This window comes from Lethenteron reissneri, chromosome 70 (assembly GCF_015708825.2).
Source record: "Lethenteron reissneri isolate LAM-NWPU_2019-01 chromosome 70, ASM1570882v1, whole genome shotgun sequence".
NCBI classification, from domain to species: Eukaryota; Metazoa; Chordata; class Hyperoartia; order Petromyzontiformes; family Petromyzontidae; genus Lethenteron; species Lethenteron reissneri.
The window spans coordinates 3,681,377-3,704,517 of NC_083848.1; the positions used below are offsets into that span (position 1 = coordinate 3,681,377).

At 45.6% G+C, this 23,141-nt stretch overlaps 1 protein-coding gene across 3 annotated transcripts in view; it reads left to right on the plus strand.

Annotated features, from left to right (window-relative positions):
• The first annotated feature begins 5,119 nt into the window (after positions 1–5,119).
• The window catches only part of AKAP14 (A-kinase anchoring protein 14), a 35,978-nt gene continuing 17,956 nt past the window's right edge, over positions 5,120–23,141 (plus strand). The window contains exons 1-6 of one of the 3 annotated variants that reach the window (XM_061579780.1): positions 5,120–5,290; positions 10,889–11,131; positions 11,333–11,810; positions 12,584–12,666; positions 14,287–14,466; positions 21,477–21,529. In XM_061579780.1, the coding sequence (XP_061435764.1) occupies positions 5,243–5,290; positions 10,889–11,131; positions 11,333–11,810; positions 12,584–12,666; positions 14,287–14,466; positions 21,477–21,529 (1,085 nt within the window). In that variant the 5' untranslated portion in view covers positions 5,120–5,242. Of the gene's footprint in view, positions 5,291–6,595; positions 6,735–10,888; positions 11,811–12,583; positions 12,667–14,286; positions 14,467–21,476; positions 21,530–23,141 lie in introns of those variants that run through there. The other 2 variants (XM_061579778.1, XM_061579779.1) reach the window with 2 other exon arrangements.

The following is a 23,141-nucleotide window of genomic DNA, read 5'->3' on the forward strand; positions in this document are numbered from 1 at the left end:
TATACTTACTAACAATACTTACTAACATACACATTATACTCATTATACACACTAACATACACTTATAACTTACTACATATACTTACTACATACTTATATCATTATGCACACTAACATATACTTACTAAACATATACTTACTAACATACACATTTATACTCATTACAACTAACATATACTTACTAACATATACTTACTAACATATACTTTTATACTCAATGCACACTAACATATACTTACTAACATATACTTACTAACATACACATTGTATATCATTATACACTTACTAACATATTCTTACTAACATATACTTACTAACATATACTTTTATATTATGCACACTAACATATACTAACTAACTCTACTTTAACATACACTTTATACTATATACACTTACTAACAATAATACTACATATACTTACTAACATATACTACTAACATATACTTACTAACATATACTTACTAACATATACTTACTAACATATACTTACTAACATACCAATAACATAATTACTAACATATACTTACTAACATATACTTACTAACATATACTTACTAACATATACACACTAACATATACGTACTAACATATACTTACTAACTATACTTACTAACATTATCACACTAACATATACTTACTAACATATACTTACTAACATATATACTAACATACACATTTATACTCATTAACACACTACATATACTTACTAACATATACTTACTAACATATACTTTATATATAGCACAAACAATATACTTACTAACATATACTTACTAACATACACATTTATACTCATTACACACTAACTATTACTTACTAACAATACTTACTAACATATATTTATACTCATTATGCACCTAACATTACTTACAAACATACGTACTAACAATACTACTATATTATACTCATTATACACACTAACATACACTTATATACTTACTAACATATACTTACTAACATATACTTTATACTCATTATGCACACTAACATATACTTACTAACATATACTTACTAACATACACATTTATACTCATTATACACACTAACATATTACTTACTAACATATACTTACTAACATATACTTTATACTCATTATGCACACTAACATATACTTACTAACATATACTTACTAACATACACATTTATACTCATTATACACACTAACATATACTTACTAACATATACTTACTAACATATACTTACTAACATATACTTACTAACATATACTTACTAACATTACTTACTAAATATACTACTACATATACACTAACAATATTACTAACATATACTTACTACATATACTTACTAACATATACTACTAACTTACACACTAACATATACTTACTAACATATACTTACTAACATATACTTACTAACATATACTTACTAACATATACTTACTAACATATACTTACTAACATATACTTACTAACATATACTTACTAACATATACTTACTAACATATACACACTAACATATACTTACTAACATAACTTACTAACATTACTTACTAACATAACACTAACATATACTACTAACATATACTTACTAACATATACTTACTAACATATACTTACTAACATATACTTACTAACATATACTTACTAACATATACACACTAACATATACTTACTAACATATACTTACTAACATATACTTACTAACATATACTTACTAACATACACATATATACTCATTATACACTTACTAACATATACTTATATACTAATTATACACTAACATATACTTACTAACATACACATATATACTCATTATACACACTAACATATACTTACTAACATATACTTACTAACATACACATATATACTCATTATACACTTACTAACATATACTTATATACTAATTATACACAAACATATACTTACTAACATATACTTACTAACATATACTTACTAACATATACACACTAACATATACTTACTAACATATACTTACTAACATATACTTACTAACATATACTTACTAACATATACACACTAACATATACTTACTAACATATACTTACTAACATATACTTACTAACATATACTTACTAACATATACTTACTAACATATACTTACTAACATATACACACTAACATATACTTACTAACATATACTTACTAACATATACACACTAACATATACTTACTAACATATACTTACTAACATATACTTACTAACATATACTTACTAACATACACATATATACTCATTATACACTTACTAACATATACTTATATACTAATTATACACTAACATATACTTACTAACATATACTTACTAACATACACATATATACTCATTATTCACTTACTAACATATACTTATATACTAATTATACACTAACATATACTTACTAACATATACTTACTAACATACACATATTACTCATTATACACTTACTAACATATACTTATATACTAATTATACACTAACATATACTTACTAACATATACTTACTAACATATACTTACTAACATATACTTACTAACATATACTTACTAACACACACATTTATACTCATTATACACTTACTAACATATACTTACTAACATATACTTACTAACATACACATTTATACTCATTATACACTTACTAACATATACTTACTAACACATATATATACACTAACACACATATACTAATTATACACTAACATTTATACTCATTATACACACTAACATATACTTATTAACACATATATATATACACTAAAACACATATACTAATTATACACTAACAAACACTCACGTTTATACTCATTATACACTTACTAACATATATACTTACTAATTATACACTCACGTTTATACTCATTATACACTTACTAACATATATACTTACTAATTATACACTCACGTTTATACTCATTATACACTTACTAACATATATACATGTATACTTACTAATTATACACTAACACACACTCACGTTTATACTCATTATACACACACTAACATATACTTACTAACACACACATATATATATATATACACTAACACACATAAACACTCACAATAAACACTAACAAACACTCACATTTATACTCATTATACACTTACTAACATACACATATATACTTACTAATTATACACTAACAAACACTCACATTTATACTCATTATACACTTACTAACATATACATATATACTTACTAATTATACACTAACAAACACTCACATTTATACTCATTATACACTTACTAACATATATACTTACTAATTATACACTCACATTTATACTCATTATACACTTACTAACATATATACATGTATACTTACTAATTATACACTAACACACACTCACGTTTATACTCATTATACACACACTAACATATACTTACTAACACACACATATATATATACACTAACACACATAAACACTCACAATAAACACTAACAAACACTCACATTTATACTCATTATACACTTACTAACATACACATATATACTTACTAATTATACACTAACAAACACTCACATTTATACTCATTATACACTTACTAACATATACTTGCTAACACATATATATATATACACTAACACACATATATACTAATTATACACTAACATTTAAACTCATTATACACTTACTAACATACACATATATACTTACTAATTATACACTAACATATATACTCATTATACACACTAACATACACATATATACTTACTAATTATACACTAACACACATTCACCCACTCACTCGCTCACCCACCCACTCACCCACTCACTCACCCACTCACTCACCCACTCACCCACTCACTCACCCACTCACTTACTTACTCACCCAGTCACTTACTTACTCACCCAGTCACTCACTCACCCACTCACTCACTCACCCACTCACTCACTCACTCACCCACTCACCCACTCACCCACCCACTCACTCACCCACCCACTCACTCACTCACCCACTCACTCACTCACCCACTCACCCACTCACCCACCCACTCACTCACTCACCCACTCACTCACTCACCCACTTACCACTCACCCACTCACTCACTCACTCACCACTCACTCACTCACCCACTCACCCACTCACTCACTCACCCACTCACCCACTCACTTACTCACCCACTCACTGACTCGCACCACTCACTCATTCACCCAGTCACTCACTCACCCACCCACTCATCCACTCACTCATTCACCCACTCACTCACCCACTCACCACACTCACCCACAAACCCACTCACTCACTCACCACTCATTCACTCACACACCCACCCACTCACTCACCCACTCACTCACTCACCCACTCACTTACTCACCCACTCACTTACTCGCACCACTCACTCATTCACCCAGTCACTCACTCACCCACCCACTTATCCACTCACTCCTTCACCCACTCACTCACCCACTCACCACACTCACCCACAAACCCACTCATTCACCCACTCACTCATTCACCCACTCACTCACCCACTCACCACATTCACCCACAAACCCACTCACTCACTCACCACTCATTCACTCACACACCCACCCACTCACTCACCCACTCACTCACTCACCCACTCACTTACTCACCTACTCACTTACTCGCACCACTCACTCATTCACCCAGTCACTCACTCACCCACCCACTTATCCACTCACTCATTCACCCACTCACTCACACACTCACCCACAAACCCACTCATTCACCCACTCACTCACTCACCCACTCACTCACCCACTTACTTATTCACCCACTAACTTACTCACCCACTCACTCATTCACCCAGTCACTCACCCACCCACTCATCCACTCACTCATTCACCCACTCACTCACCCACTCACCACACTCACCCACAAACCCACTCACTCACCCACTCACTCATTCACCCAGTCACTCATTGACCCAGTCAATCACTCACTCACCCACTCACTCACTCACTCACCCACTCACTCATTTACCCACTCATTCATCTACCCACCCACTCACTCATTCACCCACTCACTCACTCACTCACTCACCCACTCACCACACTCACCCACAAACCCACTCACTCACCCACTCACTAATTCACCCAGTCACTCATTCACCCAGTCAATCACTCACTCACCCACTCACTCACTCATTCACCCATTCACTCATTCACCCACTCACTCATTCACCCACTCACTCATTCACCCAGTCACTCACTAACTCACCCACCCACCCACCAGGGCCGTATTATCCGATAGGCCACAGTAGACACTGTGACCACGTCTTTTTGTTGTTGTTGTTTATTTTACGCACAAAAAAATGTCACCAAGATTTCTTCTTATCATCCGGCCATGCCAACTGTCGAAGGTACCAAATGAAATTACCAACGCGCGTGACACAAGCGTAGTGACAGCAGCGGTAGTAACCTGGGGGCAGCCAGTAACCAGTTGTAGAGAGTTATCACTAACAGGCCTAATAAACCACAAGTGCCTAGGTCCTACACGGACCTTCATCCGGCCCTGCCAACAGTCGAAGATACCAATGGAAGTAACTGCGTGAGAAAGGAGCGGAGTGACAGCGGTAGGAGTAGTAGTGACATGGGGCACCCAGTAACCAACTGTTGAAAGTTATCAATGATGGCCTGACTAAACACAAGTGCCTAGGGCCTACAAGAACCTTCATCCAGCCCTGACGATTGCAGACATTACCAGGGAAAGTGGCCGTGTGAGAGACTAGGGGAGTGACAGCCGTGGTCGTAGCGGCGACACGGGACAGCAGTAGCAACTGCAGAGAGTTATCACTGAAGGCCTCACGAAGTGCCTAGAGCCTACACGAACCTTCATCCGGCCCTGCCGATTGCAGACATTACCAGCTAAAGTGGCCGTGTGAGAGACTAGGCAAGTGACAGCCGGAGTAGCAGCGGTGACATGGGGCGGCCGTAGCAACTGTACAGACTTATCACTGAAGGCCTCACGAAGTGCCTAGAGCCTACAAGAACCTTCATCCGGCCCTGCCGATTGCAGACATTACAAGCGAAAGTAGCCACGTGAGAGACTAGGGGAGTGACAGCCGGAGTAGCAGCGGTGACATGGGCAGCAGTAGAAACTGCAGAGAGTTCTACGGGAACCAGCAGTGCCTCCTACCTACGCGAAGCCTAAACCGGGCCTGCAAGTAGGCGAGTGTGGTGGTTAACGCGAGACTCGGGTGCCTTGGCAAAAGGCATCCGCTTGCCGTTGGAACGTCTTAACGCCTCCCTGGTCTACTGTTGCCAGACGGGATGTGTCACCTGCAGAAAGGGTGAAACCTTTGCTGACAGTAGTAAAAGATCGGAGGGGTTCAGGTGATGTTCGAGCACCAAACGGAGAACTTTTTGCAGAGGAATCAAGTGTCTGCATTGTGGTAAAACGTGCAAACTCAAACATGCTCTGCTAATAACAATAGCATAGGGTGCTTGATAATAAAGGTTTTTGGGTTAGATTATTTATAAATGTGTTGTAACCCTCCACCACCCAACACAGCCAAACAGTAAAAAAACTGTCACGTTTGCAAAGGACAAAACATGTCACTTCTTTTAGCCCAACCGGCGTGTTGAAGAGCGAATCAACATGATTTACAATTTGAGGACGACGTTTCGCTGGTAATTACATCCAGCTTCACCGGGCGATTTTCCGGCAGGGTGAGGCTCTCCTCTTGCTTGTGTAGAGGAGTAAAATGGCGGCGCTCTGGGGAGCAGCTGAGCAGCTGAAGGCCGAGCCGACACGTGGCGCTCACCCACTCTCCAGCACGCCGCTGGCTGACGGACGGCACTCTGGTGAGCGGCTGAGTGGCTGAAGGCTGAGTCAACACGTAGCGCTCACCCACTCTCCAGCACGCCGCCGACTGACGGCGCTCTGGTGAGCGGCTAAGAGGCTGAAGGCCGATCCACCGCGTGGCGCTCACACACTCCCCAGCACGCCGCCAAGCTGACGGCGCTCTGGTGAGCGGCTGAGCAGCTGAAGGCTGAGCCGACACGTGGCGCTCACACACTCCCCAGCACGCCACCGACTGACGTCGCTCTGGGGAGCAGCTGAAGGCCGATCCACCGCGTGGCGCTTACACACTCCCCAGCACGCCGCCAGCTGACGGCGCTCTGGTGAGCGGCTGAGCAGCTGAAGGCCGAGCCGCCGCGTGGCCGGTGGAGATGGCTTGGGGCAGCAGCGGCGACCGGGAGCTCCTCTTGCTTCTTCACACGCCGACCACGCACCTCGCTCCGGCACCCCGCTTATATTCGCCCCCCGCGACTAAACCCCGCCTCTGGCCGCGCCCACTCATGGAACATTCCGGGGCGTTCCAGAGACTTCCCGGGTGGCTCCGCCCCATTTACCGTTGGCCGAGATGTAATCCTTCTCCTAGACAAGCCGTGGCTGCATATCGCACCACAACCCACGCGATACAGGAGACGGCGCTCGCATTACAATACAGGTAGTCCTCTATCTACTTGGTTCTTTCGGTAAAGTCACTTAGAAGGGAAATAATAAAAGAATACAACTAAAACATGAGAATTATTTTATTATGTTTTATTTTTATTATGTTATCATTTCCCTTCTACGTGACTTTACCGAAAGAACCAAGAAGATGAATCCATGCAGTCACAAAAGCTTTAAATCGAAAGCAGTCCTCTGCTTACGATGGAGATGCGTTACGACGACCCCATCGTAAGTCGGAAATATCGTAAGTCGAAGATGGCCTAGCCTACCCAGGAGTCTTACAGAATGGTGATAATTTAGCAAAACAGAGCAATTTACAGTACCGTACTGTATAAACTATATACTGTGTGTATTTCTTAACTACAATACTGTATTGCGCGGTGAAATGTAAAGTAAAAAAAACAAGGTAAATTCTTAGCCCGCCTATATGAACTACAATTTAATAGAAAGTTTTTTACGGAAACAATCCTATCTGCTATAAAATTAAAAAAAAACTTTTAACATGCATTGAATGTATCGTAACGTGGTAACCTTAAAATGAAATCGCTAAAGCTACGTACCATTACATGCATTGAACGTATCGTAACGTATCACATTGTACTCTACCCACCAACATTCTGTCCGTCGTCTGCACACTTGAACGACGTTACGTTGTTGATGGCAATTTTGTCGTATCGCCATCGTAAGATCGAAATATCGTAAGTCGGGGACCATCGTAACTCGGGGACTACATGTACTTACGAACGAGTTCGGTTCCTGAGGTGTCTGTTCGTAAGTCGCAAATTCACTCTCGCCGATTGCAAACTCGCTGTACGGCGTGTACACGAGGCACGGGGAATGGCTTTCAAAGTTTTATAATCTCCTGCAGATGTAGATGCCACTGATTCTTCACGTTCTGCAGATGTAGATGCCACTGGTTCTTCACGTTCTGCAGATGTAGATGTCACTGGTTCTTCACGTTCTGCAGATATAGATGCCACTGGTTCTTCATGTTCTGTAGATGTAGATGCCACTGGTTCTTCACATTCTGCAGATGTAGATGCCACTAGTTCTTCACGTTCTGCAGATATAGATGCCACTGGTTCTTCATGTTCTGCAGATGTAGATGCCACTGGTTCTTCATGTTCTGCAGATGTAGATGCCACTAGTTCTTCACGTTCTGCAGATATAGATGCCACTGGTTCTTCGTGTTCTGCAGATGTAGATGCCACTGATTCTTCACGTTCTGCAGATGTAGATGCCACTGGTTCTTCACGTTCTGCAGATGTAGATGTCACTGGTTCTTCACGTTCTGCAGATTAAGATGCCACTGGTTCTTCATGTTCTGTAGATGTAGATGCCACTGGTTCTTCACATTCTGCAGATGTAGATGCCACTAGTTCTTCACGTTCTGCAGATATAGATGCCACTGGTTCTTCATGTTCTGCAGATGTAGATGCCACTGGTTCTTCATGTTCTGCAGATGTAGATGCCACTAGTTCTTCACGTTCTGCAGATATAGATGCCACTGGTTCTTCGTGTTCTGCAGATGTAGATGCCACTGGTTCTTGACGTTCTGTAGATGTAGATGCCACTGGTTCTTCATGTTTTATAGATGCCACTGGTTCTTCACGTTCTGCAAATGTAGATGCCACTGGTTCTTGACGTTCTGTAGATGTAGATGTCACTGGTTCTTCACGTTCTGCAGATGTAGATGCCACTGGTTCTTCACCTTCTGTAGATGTAGATGCCACTGGTTCTTCACCTTCTGTAGATGTAGATACCACTGGTTCTTCACGTTCTACAGATGTAGATGCCACTGGTTCTTCACCTTCTGTAGATGTAGATACCACTGGTTCTTCACGTTCTACAGATGTAGATGCCACTGGTTCTTCATGTTCTGCAGATGTAGATGCCACTGGTTCTTCACGTTCTGCAGATGTATATGTCACTGGTTCTTCATGTTCTGCAGATGTAGATTCCACTGGTTCTTGACGTTCTGCAAATGTAGATGCCACTGGTTCTTCACGTTCTGCAGATGCCACTGGTTCTTCACGTTCTGCAGATATAGATGTCACTGGTTCTTCACGTTCTACAGATGTAGATGCCACTGGTTCTTCATGTTCTGCAGATGTAGATGCCACTGGTTTTTCACGTTCTGTAGATGTAGATGCCACTGGTTTTTCACGTTCTACAGATGTAGATGCCACTGGTTCTTCACGTTCTGCAGATGTAGATGCCACTGGTTCTTCACGTTCTGCAGATGCCACTGGTTCTTCACGTTCTGCAGATATAGATGCCACTGGTTCTTCACATTCTACAGATGTAGATGCCACTGGTTCTTCACGTTCTGCAGATGTAGATGCCACTGGTTCTTCACGTTCTGCAGATGTAGATGCCACTGGTTCTTCATGTTCTGCAGATGTAGATGCCACTAGTTCCTCACGTTCTGCAGATATAGATGCCAGTGGTTCTTCATGTTCTGCAGATGTAGATGCCACTGGTTCTTGACGTTCTGTAGATGTAGATGCCACTGGTTCTTCACGTTCTGTAGATGTAGATACCACTGGTTCTTCATGTTCTATAGATGCCACTGGTTCTTCACGTTCTGCAAATGTAGATGCCACTGGTTCTTGACGTTCTGTAGATGTAGATGTCACTGGTTCTTCACGTTTTGTAGATGTAGATGTCACTGGTTCTTCACGTTCTGCAGATGTAGATGCCACTGGTTCTTCACCTTCTGTAGATGTAGATGCCACTGGTTCTTCACCTTCTGTAGATGTAGATACCACTGGTTCTTCACGTTCTACAGATGTAGATGCCACTGGTTTTTCATGTTCTGCAGATGCAGATGCCACTGGTTCTTCACGTTCTGCAGATGTAGATGCCACTGGTTCTTCATGTTCTGCAGATGTAGATGCCACTGGTTCTTGGCGTTCTGCAAATGTAGATGCCACTGGTTCTTCACGTTCTGCAGATATAGATGTCACTGGTTCTTCACGTTATACAGATGTAGATGCCACTGGTTCTTCATGTTCTGCAGATGTAGATGCCACTGGTTCTTCACGTTCTGTAGATGTAGATGCCACTGGTTTTTCACGTTCTACAGATGTAGATGCCACTGGTTCTTCACGTTCTGCAGATGTAGATGCCACTGGTTCTTCACGTTCTGCAGATGCCACTGGTTCTTCACGTTCTGCAGATATAGATGCCACTGGTTTTTCACATTCTACAGATGTAGATGCCACTGGTTCTTCACGTTCTGCAGATGTAGATGCCACTGGTTCTTCACGTTCTGCAGATGTAGATGCCACTGGTTCTTCACCTTCTGTAGATGTAGATGTCGCTGGTTCTTCACGTTCTGCAGATGTAGATGCCAGTGGTTCTTCATGTTCTGCAGATGTAGATGCCACTGGTTCTTCACCTTCTGTAGATGTAGATAACTCGGGGACTATCTGTACTAATAATCTACAGGCATCTCCTCTGAGACTGATGGCGCGACGGTGCGTCTCGTCCACAGAGGAGGGACGAGCGGGCGATGGACGCAACCGAGGGAGACGTCGGCGTGGAGAGGGAGGAGGAGAGAGGAGAGGGAATTGTGGAGAGGCTGTCGGGTGGAGGGCAGAGGGTGGAGGAGGAGAAGGTGGTGGAGGTGGTGGAGGAGGAGGTGGTGAAGGTGGTGGAGGAGGTGGTGGTAGGCGAGAGGGTAGAGGGACGTGAGGAGGTGACGAAGGAGGAGAGAGTGGACAGGGAGAGCGATAAGGTAGAGTTGGTGAAGGTGGTGGAGTTGGTGGAGTTGGTGGAGTTGGTGGAGGGGAGAGATAGCGGGGAGAGAGTCGAGATGGAGGAGGAGGGTTTGGGAGAGGGAGTGAAGGAGGCAGAGGAGGGAGTGAAGGATGAGCATGAAGAGGGAGTGAAGGAGGCAGGGGAAGCAGTGAAGGAGGCAGGAGAGGGAGTGAAGGAGGCAGAGGAGGCAGTGAAGGAGATACGGGAGGGAGTGAAGGAAACAGGCGAGGGAGTGAAGGATGAGCAGGACGAGGGAGTGAACGAGGCAGAGGAGGGAGTGAAGGAGGCAGAGGAGGCAGTGAAGGAGACAGGGGAGGCAGTGAAGGAAACAGAGGAGGGAGTGAAAGAAACAGGGGAGGCAGTGAAGGAGACACGGGAGGCAGTGAAGGAGACACGGGAGGGAGTGAAGGAAACAGGGGAGGCAGTGAAGGATGAGCAGGAGGAGGCAGTGAAGGAGACCCGGGAGGGAATGAAGGAAACAGGGGAGGGAGTGAAGGAGGCAGTGAAGGAGGCACGGGAGGGAGTGAAGGAAACAGAGGAGGCAGTGAAGGAGGCAGTGACGGACGAGCAGGAGGAGGGTTTGGTGTGCGGGGTGGTTGCGGCGTCCATCTCGCGAGCCGCCCGCACCGTGACGACGGAGACTCGGCTGCAGCGCAGTGAGACCCTTGCACTCGCAGGGGCAGCTGCCACTGAGGGTGCCCTCAGAGCAGATCACACAGCAGTGATCATCGCTACCCCTACTGGCTACAGACTGACGCACAGGGAGAGCTGCCACTGAGGGTGCCCCTAGACCAGATCACACAGCAGCAGCAGCAGCGATCATCGCTACCCCTACTGCTAGCTGACTGACACACAGAGACAGCTGCCACTGAGGATGCCCCTAGGGCAGATCACACAGCAACAGCAGCGACCATCGCTACCCCGTCTGGCTACAGACTGACGCACAGAGACAGCTGACCCTGGGGGTGCTCCTAGACCAGATCACACATCAGCAGCGATCATCGCTCCCCCTACTGGCTACTGACTGACACACAGAGACAGCTGACCCTGGGGGTGCCCTTAGACCAGATCACACATCAGCAGCAGCAGCGATCATCGCTACCCCTACTGACAGCAGACTGACACACAGAGACAGCTGCCACTGGGGATGCCCCTAGGCCAGATCACACAGTAGCGACCATCGCTACCTCGACTGGCTACAGACTGACACACAGGGACAGCTGCCACTGAGGGTGCCCTACTGACAGCTGACACACAGGGACAGCTGCCGCTGGGCGTGCCCCTAGGACAGATCACATAGCAGCGATCATCGCTCCCCCTACTGACATCTGACTGACACACAGAGACAGCTGCCGCTGGGGGTGCCCCTACTGCTACTGAAACCCCGATGGGTGGTCGTTTACCCCTCCCCCCCCCCTGCCGACGCCAGGCCACGCGGCGGACATCGCGTGGGTCTCCTGCGCCCAGTTCACCGCCGAGGTCGGCCGCGGGCAGATCGAGGAGTTTCTCACGGTGAGCGGCGCCCGCACGCACGGGGGCAGCTCTCACCCCCAGCGGCAGCTGTCTCTGTGCGTCAGTCTGGAGCCTGTGGGAGGGTAGTGCCAGGTGCTACTGCACCTTGCCAGGTGCTACACCTTGCTAGGTGCTGCACAATGCCAGGTGCTACACTTTGCCAGGTGCTACAGCACCTTGCCAGGTGCTGCACCTTGCCAGGTGCTACACCACCTTGCCAGGTGCTGCACCTTGCCAGGTGCTGCACCTTTCCAGGTGATGCTACACCTTGCCAGGTGCTGCACCTTGCCAGGTGATGCTACACCTTGCCAGGTGCAGCACCTTGCCAGGTGCTACACCTTGCCAGGTGATGCTACACCTTGCCAGGTGCTGCACCTTGCCAGGTGCTGCACCTTGCCAGGTGCTAACCCTTGCCATGTGCTACACCTTGCCAGGTGCTACACCTTGCCAGGTGCTACAGCACCTTGCTAGGTGCTGCACCTTGCTAGGTGCTGCACAATGCCAGGTGCTGCACCTTGCCAGGTGCTGCTGCACCTTGCCAGGTGCTACACCTTGCCAGGTGCTACACCTTGCCAGGTGCTGGTGCACCTTGCCAGGTGCTGCACCTTGCCAGGTGCTACACCTTGCCAGGTGATGCTACACCTTGCCAGGTGCTGCACCTTGCCAGGTGCTACACCTTGCCAGGTGCTACACCTTGCCAGGTGCTACAGCACCTTGCTAGGTGCTACACCTTGCTAGGTGCTGCACAATGCCAGGTGCTGCACCTTGCCAGGTGCTGCTGCACCTTGCCAGGTGCTACACCTTGCCAGGTGCTACTGCACCTTGCCAGGTGCTGCTGCACCTTGCCAGGTGCTACTGCACCTTGCCAGGTGCTGCACCTTGCCAGGTGCTGCACCTTGCCAGGTGCTACACCTTGCCAGGTGCTGCACCTTGCCAGGTGCTGCACCTTGCCAGGTGCTACACCTTGCGAGGTGCTCCTGCACCTTGCCAGGTGCTACACCTTGCGAGGTGCTCCTGCACCTTGCCAGGTGCTGCACCTTGCCAGGTGCTGCTGCACCTTGCCAGGTGCTACTGCACCTTGCCAGGTGCTGCTGCACCTTGCCAGGTGCTACTGCACCTTGCCAGGTGCTGCTGCCACCTTGCCAGGTGCTGCACCTTGCCAGGTGCTACTGCACATTGCCAGGTGCTACAGCACCTTGCCAGGTGCTCCACCTTGCCAGGTGCTACTGCACCTTGCCAGGTGCTACACACTGCCAGTTGCAGCACCTGGCAAGGTGCTCGCTCTCTCTCGCCGCTCTCTCTCGCTCGCTCTCTCTCGCTCGCTCTCTCTCGCTCGCTCTCTCTCGCTCGCTCTCTCTCGCTCGCTCTCTCTCGCTCGCTCTCTCTCGCTTCGCTCTCTCGCTCGCTCTCTCTCGCTCGCTCTCTCTCGCTCGCTCTCTCTCGCTCGCTCTCTCTCGCTCGCTCTCTCTCGCTCGCTCTCTCTCGCTCGCTCTCTCTCGCTCGCTCTCGCTCGCTCTCTCTCTCTCGCTCGCTCTCTCTCGCTCGCTCTCTCGCTCGCTCTCTCTCGCTCGCTCTCTCACTCACTTCCCCGCCTCTCGCCCACCACCCCCCCCACCCCAGACGTGGCGACGCTCCCCGCTGTGGCTCCACTGCACGGAGTTTGTGGGCGAGGAGCGCTGCGCGTGGGGGCGCCGCTGCCGCTACCGCGTCACCTGGAGCCTCCCCACGGCGCATGCCCCCATCCCCAGCGCCAGCGCGCAGACACACTTCACCCTCCTCGTCGCCAGCGGCAGGCCGCCGGTGAGGGTGTGGTGCGGGGGGGGGGGCAGTGGGGGACGGGCGGGAGGGAGGAAGGATGGGATTGATGGGACTAAAGGAAGGAAGGCAGGAAAGGAAGGAACGGATGGAACGGACGGAAGAAGGGGGAAAGAAGGAGGGAGGGGAGGACACGGAGAGAGGGGGGGAGGGAGAGAGGGGGGGAGGGAGAGAGGGAGGAAGGAGGTAGGGAAGGAGAGAGGGGGAGTGGGGAGGGAAGGAAGGACAGATGGAAGGAAGGAGGGAAGGGAGGGAGTGGTGGATGGGAGGGAAGGAGGGAGGGACGGGCGGTTTGGCATTCATCGTTGAAGTGGTGAATGACGTCGTAGCAATCCTCACACAGACAAAGATCCCCCGTGTAGCCTCTAACAGACTGTTGGGGCAAGTGCTGTTAGCGAGCAGCAACTATGAAGGCCATCTGTGATTCTCCATCTTGTGAGTGATGAGATTTCTCCAGCTTGTGAGTGGAGAGATTTCTCCATCTTGTGAGTGAGAGATTCTCCATCCTTTGGTGAGTGAGAGGTTTCTCCATTTTGTGAGTGAGAGATTTCTTACATCTTTGTGAGTGAGAGATTTCTCCATCTTGTGAGTGAGAGATTTCTCCATAGATTTCCATCTTGTGAGTGAGAGATTTCTCCATCTTGTGAGTGAGAGTTTCTCCATCTTGTGAGTGAGAGATTTCTCCATCTTGTGAGTGAGAGATTTCTCCATCTGTGAGTGAGAGATTTCTCCATCTTGTGAGTGAGAGATTTCTCCATCTTGTGAGTGAGAGATTTCTCCATCTTGTGAGTGAGAGATTTCTCCATCTTGTGAGTGAGAGATTTCTCCATCTTGTGAGTGAGAGATTTCTCCATCTTGTGAGAGAGATTTCTCCATCTTGTGAGTGAGAGATTTCTCCATCTTGTGAGTGAGAGATTTCTCCATCTTGTGAGTGGAGATTTCTCCATCTTGTGAGTGAGAGATTTCTCCATCTTGTGAGTGAGAGATTTCTCCATCTTGTGAGTGAGAGATTTCTCCATCTTGTGAGTGAGAGATTTCTCCATCTTGTGAGTGAGAGTTTCTCCATCTTGTGAGTGAGAGATTTCTCCATCTTGTGAGTGAGAGATTTCTCCATCTTGTGAGTGAGAGATTTCTCCATCTTGTGAGTGAGAGATTTCTCCATCTTGTGGAGTGAGAGATTTCTCCATCTTGTGAGTGAGAGATTTCTCCATCTTGTGAGTGAGATTTCTCCATCTTGTGAGTGAGAGATTTCTCCATCTTGTGAGTGAGAGATTTCTCCATCTTGTGAGTGAGAGATTTTCCATCTTGTGAGTGAGAGATTTCTCCATCTTGTGAGTGAGAGTTTCTCCATCTTGTGAGTGAGAGATTTCTCCATCTTGTGAGTGAGAGTTTCTCCATCTTGTGAGTGAGAGATTTCTCCATCTTGTGAGTGAGAGATTTCTCCATCTTGGGTGAGAGATTTCTCCATCTTGTGAGTGAGAGTTTCTCCATCTTGTGAGTGAGAGATTTCTCCATCTTGTGGTGAGAGATTTCTCCATCTTGTGAGTGAGAGATTTCTCCATCTTGTGAGTGAGAGTTTCTCCATCTTGTGAGTGAGAGATTTCTCCATCTTGTGAGTGAGAGTTTCTCCATCTTGTGAGTGAGAGATTTCTCCATCTTGTGAGTGAGAGATTTCTCCATCTTGTGAGTGAGAGATTTCTCCATCTTGTGGTGAGAGATTTCTCCATCTTGTGAGTGAGAGATTTCTCCATCTGTGAGTGAGAGATTTCTCCATCTTGTGAGTGAGAGATTTCTCCATCTTGTGAGTGAGATTTCTCCATCTTGTGAGTGAGAGTTTCTCCATCTTGTGAGTGAGAGATTCTCCATCTTGTGAGTGAGAGATTTCTCCATCTTGTGAGTGAGGATTTCTCCATCTTGTGAGTGAGAGATTTCTCCATCTTGTGAGTGAGAGATTTCTCCATCTTGTGAGTGAGAGATTTCTCCATCTTGTGAGTGAGAGATTTCTCCATCTTGTGAGTGAGAGATTTCTCCATCTTGTGGTGAGATTTCTCCATCTTGTGAGTGAGAGATTTCTCCATCTTGTGAGTGAGAGATTTCTCCATCTTGTGAGTGAGAGATTTCTCCATCTTGTGAGTGAGAGATTTCCATCTTGTGAGTGAGAGATTTCTCCATCTTGTGAGTGAGAGATTTCTCCATCTTGTGAGTGAGATTTCTCCATCTTGTGAGTGAGAGATTTCTCCATCTTGGGTGAGATTTCTCCATCTTGTGAGTGAGAGATTTCTCCATCTTGTGAGTGAGAGTTTCTCCATTGTGAGTGAGAGTTTCTCCATCTTGTGAGTGAGAGATTTCTCCATCTTGTGAGTGAGAGTTTCTCCATCTTGTGAGTGAGAGATTTCTCCATCTTGTGAGTGAGAGATTTCTCCATCTTGTGAGTGAGAGATTTCTCCATCTTGTGAGTGAGAGATTTCTCCATCTTGTGAGTGAGAGATTTCTCCATCTTGTGAGTGAGAGATTTCTCCATCTTGTGAGTGAGAGATTTCTCCATCTTGTGAGTGAGAGATTTCTCCATCTTGTGAGTGAGAGTTTCTCCATCTTGTGAGTGAGAGATTTCTCCATCTTGTGAGTGAGATTTCTCCATCTTGTGAGTGAGAGATTTCTCCATCTTGTGGAGTGAGAGATTTCTCCATCTTGTGAGTGAGAGATTTCTCCATCTTGTGAGTGAGAGATTTCTCCATCTTGTGAGTGAGATTTCTCCATCTTGTGAGTGAGAGTTTCTCCATCTTGTGAGTGAGAGATTTCTCCATCTTGTGAGTGAGATTTCTCCATCTTGTGAGTGAGAGATTTCTCCATCTTGTGAGTGAGAGATTCTCATCTTGTGAGTGAGAGATTTCTCCATCTTGTGAGTGAGATTTCTCCATCTTGTGAGTGAGAGATTTCTCCATCTTGTGAGTGAGAGATTTCTCCATCTTGTGAGTGAGAGATTTCTCCATCTTGTGAGTGAGAGATTTCTCCATCTTGTGAGTGAGAGATTTCTCCATCTTGTGAGTGAGAGATTTCTCCATCTTGTGAGTGAGAGTTTCTCCATCTTGTGAGTGAGAGATTTCTCCATCTTGTGAGTGAGAGATTTCTCCATCTTGTGAGTGAGAGATTTCTCCATCTTGTGAGTGAGAGATTTCTCCATCTTGTGAGTGAGAGATTTCTCCATCTTGTGAGTGAGAGATTTCTCCATCTTGTGAGTGAGAGATTTCTCCATCTTGTGAGTGAGAGATTTCTCCATCTTGTGAGTGAGAGATTTCTCCATCTTGTGAGTGAGAGATTTCTCCATCTTGTGGTGAGAGATTTCTCCATCTTGTGAGTGAGAGATTTCTCCATCTTGTGAGTGAGAGATTTCTCCATCTTGTGAGTGAGAGTTCTCCATCTTGGGTGAGAGATTTCTCCATCTTGTGAGTGAGAGATTTCTCCATCTTGTGAGTGAGATTTCTCCATCTTGTGAGTGAGAGATTTCTCCATCTTGTGAGTGAGAGATTTCTCCATCTTGTGAGTGAGAGATTTCTCCATCTTGTGAGTGAGAGATTTCTCCATCTTGTGGTGAGAGATTTCTCCATCTTGTGAGTGAGAGATTTCTCCATCTTGTGAGAGAGATTTCTCCATCTTGTGAGTGAGAGATTTCTCCATCTTGTGAGTGAGAGATCTCCATCTTGTGGTGAGAGATTTCTCCATCTTGTGAGTGAGAGTTTCTCCATCTTGTGGGTGAGAGATTTCTCCATCTTGTGAGTGAGAGATTTCTCCATCTTGTGGTGAGAGATTTCTCCATCTTGTGGTGAGAGATTTCTCCATCTTGTGAGTGAGAGATTTCTCCATCTTGTGAGTGAGAGATTTCTCCATCTTGTGAGTGAGAGATTTCTCCATCTTGTGAGTGAGAGATTTCTCCATCTTGTGAGTGAGAGATTTCTCCATCTTGTGAGTGAGATTTCTCCATCTTGTGAGTGAGAGATTTCTCCATCTTGTGGTGAGAGATTTCTCCATCTTGTGAGTGAGAGATTTCTCCATCTTGTGAGTGAGAGATTTCTCCATCTTGTGAGTGAGAGATTTCTCCATCTTGTGAGTGAGAGATTTCTCCATCTTGTGAGTGAGAGTTTCTCCATCTTGTGAGTGAGAGATTTCTCCATCTTGTGAGTGAGAGATTTCTCCATCTTGTGAGTGAGAGATTTCTCCATCTTGTGAGTGAGAGTTTCTCCATCTTGTGAGTGAGAGATTTCTCCATCTTGTGAGTGAGAGTTTCTCCATCTTGTGAGTGAGAGATTTCTCCATCTTGTGAGTGAGAGTTTCTCCATCTTGTGAGTGAGAGATTTCTCCATCTTGTGAGTGAGAGATTTCTCCATCTTGTGAGTGAGAGATTTCTCCATCTTGTGAGTGAGAGATTTCTCCATCTTGTGAGTGAGAGATTTCTCCATCTTGTGAGTGAGATTTCTCCATCTTGTGAGTGAGAGATTTCTCCATCTTGTGAGTGAGAGATTTCTCCATCTTGTGAGTGAGAGATTTCTCCATCTTGTGAGTGAGAGATTTCTCCATCTTGTGAGTGAGAGATTTCTCCATCTTGTGAGTGAGAGATTTCTCCATCTTGTGGTGAGAGATTTCTCCATTGTGAGTGAGAGATTTCTCCATCTTGTGAGTGAGAGATTTCCATCTTGTGAGTGAGAGATTTCTCCATCTTGTGGTGAGAGATTTCTCCATCTTGTGGTGAGAGATTTCTCATCTTGTGAGTGAGAGATTTCTCCATCTTGTGAGTGAGAGATTTCTCCATCTTGTGAGTGAGAGATTTCTCCATCTTGTGAGTGAGAGATTTCTCCATCTTGGGTGAGAGATTTCTCCATCTTGTGAGTGAGAGATTTCTCCATCTTGTGAGTGAGAGATTCTCCATCTTGTGAGTGAGAGATTTCTCCATCTTGTGGTGAGAGTTTCTCATCTTGTGAGTGAGAGATTTCTCCATCTTGTGAGTGAGAGATTTCTCCATCTTGTGTGAGAGATTTCTCCATCTTGTGAGTGAGAGATTTCTCCATCTTGTGAGTGAGATTTCTCCATTGTGAGTGAGAGTTTCTCCATCTTGTGAGTGAGAGATTTCTCCATCTTGTGAGTGAGAGATTTCTCCATCTTGTGAGTGAGAGATTTCTCCATCTTGGGTGAGAGGTTTCTCCATCTTGTGGTGAGAGATTTCTCCATCTTGTGAGTGAGAATTTCTCCATCTTGTGAGTGAGAGTTTCTCCATCTTGGAGTGAGAGATTTCTCCATCTTGTGGGTGAGATTTCTCCATCTTGTGAGTGAGAGATTTCTCCATCTTGGAGTGAGAGATTTCTCCATCTTGTGAGTGAGAGATTTCTCCATCTTGTGAGTGAGAGATTTCTCCATCTTGTGAGTGAGAGATTTCTCCATCTTGTGAGTGAGAGATTTCTATCTTGTGGTGAGAGATTTCTCCATCTTGTGAGTGAGAGATTTCTCCATCTTGTGAGTGAGGTTTCTCCATCTTGTGAGTGAGAGATTTCTCCATCTTGTGAGTGAGAGATTCTCCATCTTGTGAGTGAGAGATTTCTCCATCTTGTGAGTGAGAGATTTCTCCATCTTGTGAGTGAGAGATCTCCATCTTGTGAGTGAGAGATTTCTCCATCTTGTGAGTGAGAGATTTCTCCATCTTGTGAGTGAGAGATTTCTCCATCTTGTGAGTGAGAGATTTCTCCATCTTGTGGTGAGATTTCTCCATTGTGAGTGAGAGATTTCTCCATCTTGTGAGTGAGATTTCTCCATCTTGTGAGTGAGAGTTTCTCCATCTTGTGAGTGAGAGATTTCTCCATCTTGTGAGTGAGAGATTTCTCCATCTTGTGAGTGAGAGTTTCTCCATCTTGTGAGTGAGAGATTTCTCCATCTTGTGAGTGAGAGTTTCTCCATTGTGAGTGAGAGATTTCTCCATCTTGTGAGTGAGATTTCTCCATCTTGTGGTGAGAGATTTCTCCATCTTGTGTGTGAGAGATTTCTCCATCTTGTGAGTGAGAGATTTCTCCATCTTGTGAGTGAGAGATTTCTCCATCTTGTGAGTGAGAGATTTCTCCATCTTGTGAGTGAGAGATTTCTCCATCTTGTGAGTGAGAGATTTCTCCATCTTGTGAGTGAGAGATTTCTCTCATTGTGGTGAGATTTCCATCTTGTGAGTGAGAGATTTCTCCATCTTGTGAGTGAGATTTCTCTTGTGGTGAGAGTTTCTCCATCTTGTGAGTGAGAGATTTCTCCATCTTGTGAGTGAGAGATTTCTCCATCTTGTGAGTGAGAGATTTCTCCATTGTGAGTGAGAGATTTCTCCATCTTGTGAGTGGAGGTTTCTCTCATTGTGAGTGAGAGATTTCTCCATCTTGTGAGTGAGATTTCTCCATCTTGTGGTGAGAGATTTCTCCATCTTGTGAGTGAGAGATTTCTCCATCTTGTGAGTGAGAGATTTCTCCATCTTGTGAGTGAGAGATTTCTCCATCTTGTGAGTGAGAGATTTCTCCATCTTGTGAGTGAGAGATTTCTCCATCTTGTGAGTGAGAGATTTCTCCATCTTGTGAGTGAGAGTTTCTCCATCTTGTGAGTGAGAGATTTCTCCATCTTGTGAGTGAGAGATTTCTCCATCTGTGAGTGAGAGATTTCTCCATCTTGTGAGTGAGAGATTTCTCCATCTTGTGAGTGAGAGATTTCTCCATCTTGTGAGTGAGAGATTTCTCCATCTTGTGAGTGAGAGGTTTCTCCATCTTGTGAGTGAGAGATTTCTCCATCTTGTGAGTGAGAGATTTCTCCATCTTGTGAGTGAGAGATTTCTCCATCTTGTGAGTGAGAGATTTCTCCATCTTGTGAGTGAGAGATTTCTCCATCTTGTGAGTGAGAGATTTCTCCATCTTGTGAGTGAGAGATTTCTCCATCTTGTGAGTGAGAGATTTCTCCATCTTGTGCTGTTTGTGGCTTCCCGCCAGGACTCCCCCGTGGAGGTGTCCTTCACCTTCGAGGGCAGCGGCCTCGTCCACAGGTGAGGGGGGTGGGGGGGTGGGGGGCTAGTGGGGGTGGTGGGGGGGGGGAGTGGTGGGGGGAGCGTCAGACGCGTCGTCACAATGGCCGCCCGCCTGAAGGGACCAATCCGGTGAGGCGGCCGGTTCGTTGCGAGTTCGTCACTCTCGTTGGAGAGGCCCATAGGGTCAGGGCTATAGTGTCAGGGCTATAGGGTCAGGGCTATAGGGTCAGGGCTATAGGGTCAGGGCTATAGTGTCAGGGCTATAGGGTCAGGGCTATAGGGTCAGGGCTATAGGGTCAGGGCTATAGTGTCAGGGCTATAGGGTCAGGGCTATAGGGTCAGGGCTATAGTGGTCAGGGCTATAGGGTCAGGGCTATAGGGTCAGGGCTATAGTGTCAGGGCTATAGGGTCAGGGCTATAGGGTCAGGGCTATAGTGGTCAGGGCTATAGGGTCAGGGCTATAGTGTCAGGGCTATAGGGTCAGGGCTATAGGGTCAGGGCTATAGGGTCAGGGCTATAGTGTCAGGGCTATAGGGTCAGGGCTATAGGGTCAGGGCTATAGGATCACTACATTACACACTATACCCAACACTACTATACACTACACTATAGAGTACACTACACACACACACCCCATACACACAGACACACACACACCACACCATACACACAACACACACACACCACACCATACACACATCAACACACCATACACACAACACACACACACCCACACACACACCCACACAACACACACCATACACACCACACACACCATACATACACACACACCACTACACACAACACAACACACACCACACACACCATACACACAACACACACACACCACGCACACACCATACACACAGCACCACACCATCACCACTCCACCACAACACACAACACACCATACAACAACACACACACACCACACACACACCACACAACACACCACCACCACAACACACACCATACACACACCATACATACACACACCACAACACCATACACACAACACCACACACCACGCACACCACATACACACACCAACCACACAATACACACTCCACACACACACACACACACACCATACACACAACACACACACCACACACACAAAAACACACACACACACAACACACACACCACAACCACACACCATACACACACCACACACACCATACATACACACCATACACACAACACACACCATACACACAACACACACACCTACAACACCAACCACACATACACATCCACACACACACACACACCAACACAACACACACCCCACACACACACCAACAACACACACACACCACACAAACACACACACCCACAACACACACACCATACACACCACACACACCATACACACACACCATACACACACGCACACAACAACATACACACCATACACACACACCATACACACAAACACACCACACCATACACACACCAACCACACCATACACACTCCACACACACACACCACACACACCATACACACAAACACACACCACACACACACCACACAACACACACACACCACAACACACACACCATACACACACCACACACATACACACACCATACACACACCGCACACACACCATACACACACCACACA